This window comes from Numida meleagris, chromosome 10 (assembly GCF_002078875.1).
Source record: "Numida meleagris isolate 19003 breed g44 Domestic line chromosome 10, NumMel1.0, whole genome shotgun sequence".
NCBI lineage: Eukaryota > Metazoa > Chordata > Aves > Galliformes > Numididae > Numida > Numida meleagris.
In genome coordinates this window covers 5,761,098-5,777,163 of record NC_034418.1, presented here as the reverse complement: position 1 = coordinate 5,777,163, position 16,066 = coordinate 5,761,098, and the positions used below count along the sequence as shown (strand labels likewise).

The window sequence follows — 16,066 nt, the reverse complement described above, 5'->3', positions numbered from 1 at the left end:
CACACCAAGAAATGGTTAATTGGGCAACTCTCAAAAGGATGTGAGTGGAAAAACAAAGACTTGATCCCAGTTCTACCAAGAACCAGGCTAGCATCTAATCACTGGACTATATTCTGCCTTTATTAATACACAATAGGGATGGGGAAAAATTAGGTCAAGGGGAAAAAAATAAAGATCTTGAAGTATTATACGGTATTAATTACTTGAAATGATTATGTCCCACCTTTCCTCTAAGCTGTCCATCTGTTTCCCAAGTGCAAAATCATTTCCCTGTTCTCATAGTATTTTGACCTACAATGCTTACTTTAGTGGGGTTTTTTATTTTATTTTTTAAATCAGGAGAACGCCTGATGAAAAAGAAACATTTCTCAGATTTGCAAAAAGAGCACAGCAGGTGCCACAGTTCTTCTGGGCTAGGGGAAAGCTATAGCCTTCACACTTGGAGATCTTATTGGAGAATAAATCCAAGTTCTTTAGAAGACTCACTGAAAAGACAAAGTGGCAATAAGAGAAATAATTGAATTCCTTATTTTGTTTTACATAGCCAAGTTCATTACCTTTTTTTTCTCCCTCTCTTTTTTTCATCTCTTAGCCGTCTGAGCAGTACAGATAAAAAGAGCTCTCTTTGCTGGATTTAACTTCTGTGTTGTTATGTAAAGCTTGATCAAATCCTTTCGTCTTAACAGACTTAACTGGCCAACAGCAAAAGGCTCGGGATTCTGGGATTAAGATTGTATTTGGTAAGAGGACTGGTGCATTAGTGCTTTCTTTTGAACTATAGAAAGAACAAAGTAAACATCAAAAGCATTAAGCCATGAGAGCGGATTGTTGACTCAATGTTGCTGCATGACAAGAGGTTAGAACTCAATAGTGGCTACTCTGTTTACTGAGTGCTGTGCAGAAAGAAACAGTTTGACCAGTATTGTCTATTATATCCAGCACCTGCTTCTGATTTCACTGTGGGGCAAACTACTGTAAATTGAATTTTTTAATTTTCTCTTACGTGGTCGGTGATTCTTCTTGATAGAAAAGAGATTGATGGAAACCTCTGCCTCTTATTATATTAGTTAGCCATATTCTGATTCCCTTCTTCCTCTTTCACTAATAATTCAAAAATAATTCATTTAGAAATAGTTTCTGTAGTGGTTTCATTTGCAACATTCATTCCAATTTTGCCCTCTTTATTTCAGAGACTTCCATTTGCCAGACTTGGAGTACTTGTGGTGTGGCTATGTATACACTTCTCATGCTTGTTCTTACAAATTTGCTTGTCCTGCAGTATCTGCATGGGAAGCATGTGCTTCACTCTTCACAGCTAGGATAACTAAGAGCATGGATTTTCCTCGTCACTATTTAGAATAGTATCTCAGTAGAACTGAATTGACTGGGGAAGACTCTGGAAGAAGTTGAAAAACTAGCATAGACGTAAGGAGATATTTTTCATTTCATCTCAGTGGGGAAGCCAAAATGGCAGGCAGGAACAGATTGTGGTGCCAAATAGCAAGTCCCTCTTCCATCATGAAGATAGCCATGTGGCTCAAAGTTATCCGCATTTTCAGTTACTGATGTGTTCAGTTGTGACACCCAAGTTGTATCTCTGCTCTTCAAGGTATAAGCAAGCTTCTTAATCATTCAAGAGACCTGCTCTTTCTCCAGAATGTTTCTCACCTCCTTCTCCCTGAGCTTTTGGGAAACTGTTACAGCTAAGCCTGTAGACCAAGAGAGTTTTCTTGTCTGACCACTCTGTGTCTTTATGAAGTGGACTGAGGTTTCCACTCTTATCACCTGAGCATTAGAAGCTTTTCAGGGCACCCTGTTTTCTCCCTGCCTGTGATTTCTGAACCAGTAGCAGGAAAATCCCACTCTGATAGAGACTGATGGCAGAAAAGAGGCAATTTCCTACTTTTGGCAGTACAAGCTCTTTAGAGCCCAGTGGGATATAGCTATCAGTCCACATCAGCTGCTTTCTAGAGTTGAAGGTGAAATCTCTAAGCTCAGGAGACACCTAACTTATCACCCAAATTAGATATGTGGTAATGTGATTTCTCATGTCACCATTCTCCTGAAAATGATGACTTAAGTGTTTCTGCTAACTAGAAATCTTACACATCTGTCAGATCAGTCTAGTCCTGTACCTGTCAGAGGAGCTGCCTCATCTGATAGCAATCTGTGCCCTGTTTCATTTGTTAGTCAAGGATGACGTCTTGATTATTTTTCTCTTGACAGAAGATTGGAGATGCTCCAAGCATGCTATGGAAATGCTATTTGCATGCAATACACTTTTTACCGTACTTCGTTCATCTTAGTTACAACACCTTCGTGTAATCTGCTAGGCTGAGCTATGAGTCTGTAACAAAAGGCAGGTTTTTTTGAACTGCCTGGGCCTTTCTAGTTAATGCCTTCAGTTATGATGTTTTTCATTTATTTTCTAAGGCATAAATAATTTCCTATGTATTTACATGAAATATCAGTATATCTATAAAAAACACATAGATTGCATCTTGTACACAAATGAAGTTGCTTTATCCTAGCACTGTTGTTATTACTCACTCAGTACTACTGATGTAGACTTTCCTTTTCCTGTTATGCTCTCAAACCAGATACCTTTTCACCACTGATATTGCAAACAGGGCAAATAATTCTACCATAAAAGTGCACTTGTGTTCAGCCTGGGGTGGTGGTTGTATGTGAATTCAGCATTTCAATGACTTGTTGCTAATTCTCCACTCTTACCATGGATTTGCTGTACACAGGTATATGCTATGTGATTACCTCAGTCTGATGATCATTTGCTCACTGGTTGTACTTCTTTCATTTGTGAAAATATTTCTAATGTACTCTTTGCTACTACTCAAAACAAAATGAAACAGATCTGAGAGATACCTTCAGCTTCAGGCTGGTACCAGCCACCCATATCCAACACGCAGCCAGTCCCTGCCGGACTGGCAGCTGATAAGCTGGTGACCGTGAGCTGGAAGAAGTACCAAAGAACATAGAGGGAGGAGGGGAAAGGAGCAGTGGAAAGTGCCAAGAGAAAACTGCTTAGTTTGGCAGTTAGAATAAAAGTCACCAAAGAACATGAGACTGGTAGGATTAGCAGAAGTTTTCCTGTGGTCATACACAGATCCAGGAAATTATAAAAGCAGGTAGGCTGTTTGCCATGAGTGGGAGGAAAATCTTATGGCATAAGGCACTTAATTTTTTTTTTTTTAATTGTACAAGTGCTTCTTAACATTAGCTGCTCCATTTGAGGGGGGTTGGTATTTGGATCAGGAGCTTTTACTTCTAGAGCTGCCGTTTCAAGTGCAGCCAGGTCAGTAGTGATGAAAGGCTGTTGCCATCCAATGGTTGTCTGTAGCTGCGTGCAATGAGTTAGTGGTCTCCAGGTATTTCCAAAACGGCCCTCTGCGGTGTCTAACAGCTCCTACCCGTGCTGGCAAGAGGAGCACAGGCACTGAAAGGTGGGCTGTTCTGTCACCTCAGAGGGTGAGCCTGCCCCTCGCACCGAGCCACTGCTGTGCGGAGGGAACATGCTCTGCTGCCTGCGCCGGGCTTGTTCCCTGTGCGTAGGTATCGCTCTCGGTAGCTTCCAGCCCCCCAGCTCCTGCTGGCGCCGCCTGATAGCTTTTCTTAAATGGTGCGTTTTGTTTGTGGTTTGAGGATTTTGTTCTGGTTATTAATTCTCTCCATTAGACTGGGAAGATCACACCTGCTGTAAGTAATAGTTCTACTTTGATCTGCGTATTCAGATCATTCAGCAGTCCTGGAAAGTTGTTATTCCTGAATGCAAGGACACAATTGCAGAGCTGAGAACAGAGCCCAGGATTTCTTGCATCTGTGCCATTTCTTCTATCCCTTAGAACATTATGGAGAGAGGATTTGAAAATATACTACACAGTAAAGCTTTCCTAAGTTACATGTGGTCTCTGTTCTTCATGGTGACTGAAGAAAGCCAGATTTTAATATTAATTTTGTGTGAAGTTTAGAAAGTATTTCAGCAGAAAACCAAGGTAATGAAAAGGGAAGTGAACAAGTACTTCAAGAAGTAAGCAGTTGACACTTAGTGAACACCTTACACATGGAAAGCTTTTAAAATAACATTATATTTATGTTTGAGCATTTATAGCAATATTAGTTTTCTATAGTTTTTCCTTCTATATAAGACTGCAGCTTTTCCTGCTTGCATAGAGAAGCCAATGCTCTTTCTGAGTTGTCATTAAAAATGATCAATTAACAATAAGTAAATTCATTCATTCACAGCTCCCCACAGTCACGAACCAGTTTGCTAGGAGGCAAAAAGTTTCCTAGGACTGTCACTGTTGAAAACTTAAGTCTAGGTGTCAGTTGGGATGCTTCTCTTCACGGATGCATATGAGAAGCAGGATAATCGAAGGGCAACTGCCTTCCACATCCCAAAAGTGAGTTTAGATGGCAAACTGTGGCATCCAACTGCGTGCTCACACCAGTGTGTGAAGCCCAAGGGAAGCTCTGCATAGGAGGATGGAGACAGGGGCAAGAAATGGCTACCAGGGACATGAGACTCATGCTCTGTGCAGGACAGATGAAAGTGCTGGGCCAGAGTAATCAGGACTTGCCAAATCGGTCTGGGACATTGATGTTTTCCTTGGGCTGTCAGTATTGCGATTCAGAGGAGGAGCATGTGTAGGCATATCCAAGTGAGCTGTTCATCTCACAGAGGTTGGGTAGCAATCACTGCCCTCACAGCAGTGCGTGCTGGTGCACGGCTGCTGCCCACTGCATGGGGAGGGCTGTCAAACAATTATCACCACCCCAGGTGGCTGGGTTACACTACCCAGCTCTGCCAGTCCTGCTCCTCTGCCTCAGCAGTGGTGACTGCTCTGGGAGCTCTGGGACTCAGCTGCCATGGTATGCCATCAGACACGCTTGGCAAACTGATGAGCTCAAGAGCATCTGGGAGAGATCTCGTGTATGGTGCAGAGGTAAAGGTACATTACCGTACGTGTACAGCAGTATAAAAATGTACTTGAACTTTGCCCCAGGACATACACCACCGAGAACAAAGAATGAAATATGGGAACAAGTCAGTTTGGAGTTTGAAAACAATTTCTTTGGAAACATGATGAATACCAGTGGTTTCATTTATTCTACTTGAAGAACAAAGATCCTTTTCTACTTTTAATTTCCCAGCAACGATTATTACCAGTTATTTTTCTTGTAGCTTTGACCACAGTTCGTGGAGGTTTTATTAAACATGTTTTTGAAAAGTGAGTCAAAATGCCATTCTTCTCTGACTCTCTTGTGACTCTCTCCTTTTTACCCATGTGAAACTAGAGCATATTTCCAGGCAAAGATTTGGGGCCAGATAATACTCTCATGCTGGTGTTCATGGAATTATTCCAGATTTTGCTCTTGTAATTGAAGTAAGTTTTGGCCCTTGCTATTTCAGAAGATAATATATTCATTTCAAACCTCTGGCCTTTACATGAAACATTAAATTCATTTTAGAAACCTTGAATACTGTATTCAGTAGGCAACAAGTCGTGCTTTAACTCCCAGATATTCCTAAAGTTGCCCATTCTCTTGTGCTTGACTTGACCTCAACATAGCCTGGAAACCAAGTTTCAGAGCACTCCTTTTGCTGAGATTTTGATAGCTTTCTTCAATAGGCTTTTGTTTAGATCCTGCATGCATGCTCCTGTAAGGCCCTCCCACCTGCAGGGGTTTCATATCTCCGTGTGCCTGATGTGAGGGTACAGTTTATGGCAGGATTGAATAGTTCTTGTACTTCTGTCATGCATTTAGAAGTAGGAGCTATCTAGCTGGCATTTAATTCAGGAGTCATCATTTTATATGGATGGCTAAATAGATGCAAAGCTAGGGAGCTGCCTGAACCTTAGCGCTGGAGAGCTGAGACACAACAACCTGTCATCTTGCTGAACCTTACAAACACACAAGCGTGTACATGCAGACATATAGAGGCAATTTCAGTGAAAAGCATATTGCTTTTGCCCGTTGCTGTTCCAAATTCAAAGTGTATATCAGTCAGGGTGCTTTTGTGTGCTTCAACTCCACTTCTGCTGCAGTAGCTACAGAAACCCAAAGTTTTACCTCACCAGGCAGAACAAGTGCCCTTTGTTACCTAGACAGATTACAGCTTTTTCTAAAGTCTGCTCTTCATAAAAGCCCAGCTTGAACAGTGGAAATTCTGACTTGCCTCAGATACTGAGGAGACTTTTATAGTTTCAAGTAGCTCCAGGGTTATATTTTAAAAGTTGAATTTCATCACATGTTTCAAGTTTGGTGGAAAAAAAAAAGACATGATATTTTTAGCAGAAAAAAGTCCGCCCCACACCTTTTTTCTCAACAGATGTTTCATCTCAATCATATCCAAACCTCAAAGCACAAGTAGCAGTCAACCTTATTCTCCTGTGGAGAAAAAGATAAAATGTAATTTGTTTGGAAGAGGATTTTTTTTTTTTTTGGTGTTTTCTTTTGTAACCACAACTAGTTTGTGAGAAAAGAAAATAATAAATGCGGCACTATGGGGTTGTGGAAGTGAACCCGAAGCAACATTTCTGCTCTTGAAAGAGCTCAGAGTCCAGCTGCTCTTGTTAGATGGAAAGTCCCAACCCCCAGCCTACCAAAAAAATAAAAATCAGATTTTTCTTTCTGTATAAATCTGATCCAACAATCCAGGTCCTTTCACCAGTAAAAGATGCCATAAAAAGTGCCCAACTTTGTACTGAAAAGGATTTAAAACTGTCAGGGTAACAAAAAGAGAGAGAAGGAATAGTAGCAGTAAAACAAGACACTCAGAAGTAGAGGAGCTGCTACCCAAGGAATTTTCAGGGGACTCTGGAGGAGCATGGCTGCTGGGGCTGGGCACAGGGCTCAGTGCAGAGGGAGCCCAGGAAGCCTGAACTGTGTGCACAGAAAGTTGATTTAGGGGAAAGTTGTAGTCCTGCTTAAGCATCTCTAGGCAAGAGTGTAGAGTGTGGTACTGCAGACCATGTCATCATCTGAGTCAACAGGAACATGAGTCACCAGTGGAACCTGGAAGCCAGTGGGGCCAAGCATACCTGGGGTGTGTCTGGCCCTGTCAGCCTGGTGAGGGAAGGGGCTGTCCTGCTCTGCTCCGTGCTGGGGGCGGGTTTGGATACCACAGTGTAAGGACCTAAAACTATTGGAGGGCATACAAAGGAGGGCTGGAAAGGTGGTGCAGAGTCTGGACGCATGAGGAGTGGCTGAGGCCCCTTGGTTTGTGCAACCCAGAGCAGAGGGGCAGCACTGAGCTCTGCACTCTGTGACAGCGGAACGGCATGGACCTGTGTCAGGGGAGGGGCAGCTGGGGATTAGGGAAAAGGTCTGCGCCAGAGGGCAGTGGGCATGGAACAGGCTGCCCAGGGCAGTGGGCACAGCCACGCGCAGCCAGAGCTCAAGCATTTGGAAAAGACTCTCAGAAATATGTTTTTATTTTTTGGGTGGTCCTGTGTGGAGCCAGGAGTTGGACTCAATGATCCTTGCGGGTCCCTTCCAACTTGGGGTATTCTATGTTTTCCGTACGATTCTTACAGAGAAAGGAGCCATCCAGGTGCAGAAGGATGTTCTTGGCAAAGCACTGTTGAGATGAAGACTGCTTTCCATGCCTGCTGCAGGACCCTCCAGGAGCTGCTCTGAGCATCCACCCTGTCTGGCCCCAGCTGCCTGTGCCATACAGTGGCTGCTGCCTGGGCCCTGCTGCGAGCAGTGATTGCAGACCAGATTTCAAGACATTATGTCTGAAGAAAAATTCACAATGATGCTGTTTAGGAGGATATTGCAGGGCTTTCCACCAAAGGGGTAGCTGCAGGGGGAAGCTGACTCTTGGGCTGCAAAACACATGGGCTCCCTAGAACAATAGGACGGGCTGGATCACCAGTAAGCATGCTCCAAACTGTCTCCTCTCATGCATTTTGAGCAGTTTGTAGCACAGCAGACTTCCATCTCTGATTATGCTCTTTGGGCTGTCCAATAATTGTAAATAATAATGCATTTGTTGTGTGGAAATAATTTCTTGTTATGAGATCCTGTGTGCACTCTAGACTTCAAGTGAGTTGGTGGTGTCTAGCCTAGACAAAATGTTATTTCTCTGGATGTTTTACAGTATGTGATGTATCACCTGAGTACCATTCCTCACCCACATCTGAATATGATAAGGGTATGCTTGTGCAGGTATGTGTATTTGCTGGACTGTTAGTCACTATATTGCTTTCTATTTGTATGATGTGTTGTGGATAAAGCTCCGTTTTTCCCCACCTCTTGCAGTGAAATGTAGGGCTCTGCAGACGGGAACACCAAACCCCTGCTACTGAATATTAATTATCAGAGAGCTTTTCAGATGTGCATCTGATTCAGTACAGCCAAAATAATGTTGCAGTACAGGTCCACAGCACTGCTCTCTATAAAAGGCTAATTTTGTGAGTCAGAGTGATGTTCTTCATGGGAAACATTTCTGATGAAATGAATCTTACAGCTCAAATACCTTCAGAGGCCCTGTTATCATAGCAAGGTGGAAACAGGATTTTCCCATTAAACATCTGAGTTAGATGGGAACGAGTTGATATCAAAGCCTGCATTATTAATAACATTACCTGCTCAGTCTCCATTTGAATAAAGGGTTATGTGGCGTCTGTTTTTTTCTTCTTTTTCTTCCTTTGTGAATCTCAGGGGAAAAAAAATCTGAAGAGACACGAATTTAAAGACAGTACATCTTATGTGAACGTCCATATTTACAGCTTACACCGAGAAGGGATTTTTGACAGCAAAATTATTACCAGTTACTAACCAAGATCACTGTATGACCATTTTTAGAGAGGTCTGGCTTCTTTTGTTTAGAGTTACAAATGATCGCTTGGTGTCCCCATCTGTCACTGTTCAGCAACAGAATTCAGCACTTTGTAGTCCCATTCAGGGCTCCAGGGACATGTAACACTGTTAGAAAGTGGTAAGTGGTCCATATGACAGTGACAGTTTTCGCTTAAGAAGTACTTACCCGCATTAAATGGCACGTCTAGTTATAGCAGATTGAGTTCTATTAATGTGGCTTTTGATATGCCCACTGATCAAACACAAATCTTGCTGCTACAGTTGTCATCCTGAACTGTTCTGCCCAGAGTTTATAGAGATTGCCCCCCCCCCCCTCCGCCACCCCCTTTTAGGTAGAGGAGGGGTGGGAGAAATTATCTTCTTTGATCTCCAATGAGGAAGGGAAAAAAAAAGACTGTTCTGTTCAGGCTTTTGGCTAACACAACAAACAGTGTTTAAAATTTAACTTTGCTTAATTAATTAGTAATTCTGTTTAGAGCTGTCTGATCTTCATCCAAAAGGTATTTTGAAGCTTGAGAACTGAACATCAAAGTGTATTAGGTGAAGATGGTCAAGTAAGGCATTTAATCTGGCAGTTGTTGTTGATGAAATACAGCCAGTTGGGGAACTAATTGGAAGAGGGAATCGTAATCTGGCAAAATTCAGCAAACTCCCTCCCTTCAGCAAACTCACTCTAGAGAGAGTGCGAGAAATCTGGGTTTAGTGTTTAAGCATGCATGAGTTATGTGCTGGCTAGCAGAGGAGAGAACTATACTGTCCTTTGTGCGTGCATCCTTAGTACAAATCCTTTTTTTTTTTTGATGAGGAGATAAAAAAAATTTTCCCTCATCCTGACAACCAGAACAAGACGCCAGAACTAAACATGCTTTTGTTTGAGGATTCTATATCAAGCTTTGAGAATTTATATATGTGAAATTATCGGGAATGGTGTGAATTGATGCTTTGTGGGAGGTGGTGTACACAGGCCTGTGAGTCTGAGTACTACTTACTCAGGAGACTAAATTTGTGTGATAACATCTGAGTGAGCTTCATTGTAGCACTTCTGAAATGTCCTAGTGGTGACTTGTCAGTTAGAATCTGATGCCTGAATGATTGAAACATTTTGCGTTGTTGTTTTTACGCAAGCCATCACATGTTCTGAATCACCATTCCTCTGTTCTGTGTTTAATGTCTCTCTCTGGTTGGGCGCTGGCAGCAACACTGTGATTTACTTTTTTTCTCTGCTCCGTGATGTGTAATCAAACCCTTAATTTGTGTTGTGACCCTCAACAAGTAATGCTGAAACAGAAGAAAATGACTTCTCTCCGTATTTTCAGGTTAAAATACCTATCCCCGACTAGGATGAAGCAATGCTGGTACAACTCTTGCTAAATTGGTTTTGATTTGTCCCACTGGACTTAAAATGGGCAATTAATTTCTCTACAGTAAGTTTCAGAGAAGGCAGCTTGATCTTTGTTGTTTTGAAGGGTGTGTCTAATTCATCAGCTTCAGCTTTCAGCCAGAGAAAGTTGAATACATGCTTTTGGCAGTGACCCAGCACGAGCCTGTTTTTGTATGTATTCGCTCTTCTGGTGGCTGTGGAGCAGGAATGTTACTCGCTACTCACTCCAGTTCTGCATGTGGGCATTTGCCACTGGAGAAGAGAACCTTCGCTCAAGTAAAGCTATCTCCACCAAGGATGTATTTCAGTCAACTCCTGTGGAATAAAACCAACATGTGTGCTTAATGGGGGGATGATATTTCTTAATTCCTGGCCTCCAAGAGAACCTAAAAATGAAATCTTAATGTGAGTGTAATTGTTAATGACAGGACTTCTCAAGAACTATCAAACATAGTTGTTATTCCTCTGGTTGTTGTGCAGTCAGAGAAGAATGTCAGTTATGTTTGTCAAACCTGATTTGCAATGAAAAAAATGTTGACAGAACCAGATAATTTAGACATCAGAGACTTCAGGAAAAACAACGCAATTAATTTTCTTCCCGTCCCTTTGGTCTTCATTGTCTGACTCTAAGTTCTGCTGTCTCTGCTAGATCTGTAAATTGGAAGTGAAACCCTTGCCCTGTTGACGTCAATAGGAATTTTACTACTGAGCTCTCTTGGACCAGCTTTTTGACATTCAGTTCCACCTGTCAAATACTGCCACTGAGGTTCCATTTGAACTCTTACAGAACTGCTTATGACTTCATCTCTTTGTCTTGATATTGTCTATTCACTTTAAAATTTTCCTGTTTTTATCCTACTCCCTCACAAGACTCAGATTCTAGAGTGTGGTTTGTTGTTTTCCCCCCATGCACAGATAACTCTGCCCCATTGTTTCTGCTAGTTTAAAGAATTGCTTAGAATCCAATCTATCCGACTTGAAGTCTAATAATATTTTACTTGAAAAGATTTTGTTTCGTGTATGCCAGATGCTGACTTTCATAGGTGGCATTTTTGTCAGTTCTCCAATCTTACCTTTGCTCTGTTTTCTCTCAAAAATTACACAGTAATGACCCTGATGTTAAGATAATAGTTACCTAACATCCAGTCATAATTTATCACTGTGGAATTGCACAGCATCTCCCGTAGTTCTGCTTTCAGAGTTAAGGCCTGTGATCCATCAAATACCTTTCTAAATGGCTATCATCCCAAGTAGGCTCTGAAGTAGTTCATCTTTAGCCTGGGTTCTCATAACTGCTGTGTAAGTTTTGCCTTGGTAGCTGTACCTTAGACATGAGCATTCATTACAGTTGCATCCTTTTTTTTTGTTACTGGCCACAAGATCTTCCTAATCCTGCTGATTAAAATACTCAGTACAGTTGAAAAACAGAGTGAAGTTGCCCTTTCTTTGAGAAAAGAAGATAATTTGCCAAAAAACGTGGTGCTTTGCTTGAACGAGATTTTGAGAATTCTGAAATGACAATCCACCTGAGGGATAGTTTAAACAGTCACTTTTTGACCTGAGTGCAGCCCTATTTCGGCTCCCTGGTTTTTCCTCTCTTATTCTAAGATGTAAGATGGAGGTGAGGGAGGAAAGCGTTCGCTGCCTGTATTCGATACTCAGTACACTCAGCACAGCAATCTGGGATTTTTTTTTTTTTGAGATTGCTAAGGAGCAGTTGGATTTACTACCCACTCCTTCTCATAGAAATGAATAAATGTTTGAAAAAAAAGAATTAATTCTTCAAGGATAAGCCTTTATACCTTTAAACTGGTGCTCATTCTCTCCCTCTCCTCCCCCCCTCAATTATGAGCAATTGTGTGGTAGTAATTAACAATCTTAGAGAGAAACATCTGCTAGTACACTTAAGCCAGTCAGTTTGTTTTTCATGAAAGAATGGTATTTCACAATTTTTCCAAGTTAATATTTTTCCTTTATTGTCTTTCCAATTTCAAATATTGTCCAGACGCATTTTTATAGTGTCTTAAGGTTATAGAAGTGAATACAAGACCATTAATAATGAACAAGAAAAGAGAACATCATAAAGAAAACATATGCAGTATTTCAATTCATGAAACATTCTGTTAGGGAACATTGTTTTTGAGAGCATATGGTTATTCCCACAAGAAGCAATAAATATATATATTTTTTCCTCCAGTTGTGGATTCCCACAACAACAAGGCTAGGCTTCTCAGTGCATTAATATATACAGAGCGTTCTTTCTGTCAGGACTGGTTATCTGAGTGGGGAGGTAGGTAAGTATTTTTGCACAGATATTTTATATGTGGACCTATTTTTGATGGCCTAGACTTCGGAAACACCAGTCTATTAATTCTCCATGCTCCTTTGAGATAGCAATCTTGTCTGGTCTCGTTTGATATCATTGGCAGAGCTGAAAGGAAGTTCACGTTGTGAATACGGCTGAACCTTGGCATGCAGCTCACTGGTGGATCTCTGTTTACAGGCTGCCAGTTTCAACTGTCCCAGGAAGACATTCTCATTTCATTTATGAGTAGGTTCAGCATGTGTTTGTATTCTTCGTGAAATTGAGAGAATGTTAATAGTTGAAACTAAGTATAGAGGCAAAATACCAAATATTTTTGCTTCTCGGACAAAACAGTTGTATACTAATCTATATATTTTTATATGTTCGTTGGATTTGGATAAGGCACACTAGGATATGTGGTCAGACACATTATTTGATCACTCATAAATATTACTTTAATACCTCCATATTCTCCTTTAAAATTTCCTCATTTAGACTTCATTTTTCTATGCTGAATGAAACTTGACATCAGGATGAGATCACCAGATTTCCCTATTTCATCTGAGCTCCAAAATGAATAACTGATTTCAAAGGATAATTCCCTGGAGCAGCAAGGCCAATGAGTTCTTCAGATCAAAGGTCAGCAAAGCTCAAAGAGGATAATTTCTGGCATACAGTATTTAAACTCTCTCAAGGAGCGTACTGCAAGGAGTATCTTCTCCTTTCCCAATAGCTGAACTCTTGTTTTTTGAGAAGACTAATTTGTTAGAGCACATTTTTCCTCTGTTACATAAATTATACATTAAAGTGAAAGCTTCCTATCTGAACGCGTATACTATACATCCAGAAAGTTTATTAAACTTGCCAGTGGAAGGGCTGTTCCTGAACCCAGAAGGTAACTCTGTGCCCTTGGCATCGTTCCTCTCTGAAAAACCCCATGGCCTGGAGAGCTCTGGTGCTCCATGCACACGCAGGTGGCTTTCAGTGCAGCACAAAAGCGTAGTGGTGAATGCTCTGCAAGATGCTTCAACAGAAAAAATATGTATATAAACAGAGCACTGGGGCAAGGAACAGTCACCTTGTGCTGGATCTGCTCTTCAGTTCTCATCTCTCTGAGGTGCTGGTGTCATTTGAGATGCTTGTCCCTTGATAGATAAAAGACCCCTGTAGAAGTCTTTTGGACATTATGTATATCCTTGTAATGTATTTCTGATGAGGTGGATTTTTTTCTTCAAATGGTTGTCCAGTGTTCCAGCAAAGCTAGGGGTCACACCAGAACAGCTTTCATTCATTTCGCATTCACTAGAGCCAGATTGTGAGGGATTGTAAAAGTTCCCCGCACCAAGTGTTTCTGACAGGTTAGTTAAATCTGTCCTGTGAGGAGCGAGTCACTGGTACAAAGGAGCCACTCAAAATCTAGGCACACATTTAATAGTTAGGAAGAGCCACTGTTATATAACTATTAGTTATGAATGTTCATGTTGCATTTTCATTTCCTGGTGTTTTTAGAATGAAGCAACATTGCTGACTTAAGGTAGATAACCAAATGTTCTTTTTTATTTGTTTTGTAGTGGTGTTTGTGTACGTGTGTGTGTGGCCATAGCTTTGAATTTCCAGGAATGTGGAGTTGCATTTATGGACAAAGTGATTATAAAACATATGGCCCTTCTTCAGATATACTCCAAAGTTCTTTATCACAAGTAATATTTATCATATGTGCCTTCATTTTGGTAAGCACTCCACAAAAACCTCCTAATAAACGATCTCTGCTCATCCAATAATACCAAATTAAGTGGACAGGGAAAGAGACTGTCGTGATATGAACTTTCTTTTTCTTCAGCTGACCTTCCCAGTTAGCTCATGTTTGGTGTAGGGAATCCTAACACTACTGGAGTAGAAATCAAAGTCTATCAGTGTGTGAGTATGTGTACAGTGTGACTGGTGAGGCAGAAATGCTAGCTTTTGGAGTTTCTGAGAGTATAAATTTAAGGGAAGGTTAGTTAGGTTTTTTTTTTTTTTTTTTTGCATGCAAATGCTGCAGCACAAGAGAAAAATACTGACTTGCACGTCCACAGTCTAGCAACACCTATTTGGAGGGGAGAAAGGAGAATAGCTGCTATGCTTAATGAGGTATGGGCCTCAGCATTGTTGGCAAAAGTATATGGATGTAAAAAAAAAACATGTCTCAGAAGTTCCAGGGTAGGGTTGAAGATCTGTATATATTCTCATAGCTCTAATGTATGTAGAATTAATTTTCTTCAGATATAGAATTTCATCATGCGCAGGGCTGAGTTCCTCTGTAGGAGCCAAAGATACAACTACTAAGTTCCTGGACATTTGTCTCTTAATCTGCTTGAGAAGTGTATGAGTTCTTCTGATATGCTATGTTGTGATATGTGTCTGATAGATGGTAATATTTTGATGCTTTTTATGAGTGCTACTGAATTACGTAAGTACGAATGTTTTAACTTAACATTCAGGTGAAATATGCTTTTTCATGCATATTTTTAAAGAAACCACAGCTTTAACCATTTTGGCAGGTTATTGATACTTTTTTGGAAAGTCATAAGGTTTCTGTGTATTTGAAGAGGGAAACTGGAGCAGAATGAGGACTTCATTTCAGCTTCACTACTCCATTTGCTGCTGGTGAATGCAATGTGTTTTGCAACCTGTCAGATACTTACAGTATTTTGCAAAATTATTCTACTTATTTACGATAACAGTTCTGCTGACTTATATTTTCATAATACTCTGTTTGAACCTCCTGTGACTCCAGTGATATTTGTAGGAGCGTCTGTGTACCAAAAGCTGTTGCTAGATTTTCTGCAGAAATTATCCTAGATGTGAAGTGAACACAAAAGCAAATCAAGTATAATGATCCTCTCACACAGGTTTGCTGAAATCAATTTCACCCTATATATGATGACAAATTTGCAAATATAAGACTGCTTTGACATTTCCTTATAAATGTTTTTTTCTTAAATATATTTTTTGCAGTGGCTTTGCCTCCAGAGAAGACAGATGGAGTTTGCAGTGGAGATGAAAAGAAAGCAGAAAAAGAAAGTGACACACGCACAGGTTCCAAGAAGCAACTAAAATTTGAAGTAAGTTTTCTGTATTCTAAAGTTTCACTGTGCTGACATAATTAAGGTAGAAAAATAACTTGTAGATCAAATAGTACCCTCTGATGCATTTGTATAGCTCCTTCCAATAGTAATGTGTAAGGGGTGGAGTATAAATGGTACAAGTCTCAGTGTCTTACTGTTAGTGATATTGTTCCTTTAGATTAGTATGTTTTATTCCCAGGTTTAAATGGAATGATGATGATTCCTTGGTAGGCTCTGAAATGTACAGTAAGAAGAGGTGTTCATTTTAATCCTCTATCTGCGATCCTTTCAGAAGTAATTTATTATGCCACCTCCTGTGTTAGGAGATCTGATGAGATTGACTTGTGTGGACAGTTGCACTTGGTTGAATCTTCTTGATGTAGAAGGTATTTGTGAAAGCTTCCTTAGCCGTCAGCCTCCTGTGGC

The 16,066-nt window shown here is 40.7% G+C and overlaps 1 protein-coding gene across 3 annotated transcripts in view; it reads left to right on the top strand.

The window, feature by feature from the left end:
- Positions 1–16,066, top strand: part of NKD1 (naked cuticle homolog 1) — a 111,234-nt gene that overhangs the window by 69,880 nt on the left and 25,288 nt on the right. For all 3 annotated transcript variants that reach the window (XM_021408602.1, XM_021408601.1, XM_021408603.1), the window contains one exon: positions 15,531–15,637. In XM_021408602.1, coding sequence (XP_021264277.1) covers positions 15,531–15,637 — 107 coding nt within the window. The remainder of the gene's footprint in view (positions 1–15,530; positions 15,638–16,066) is intronic.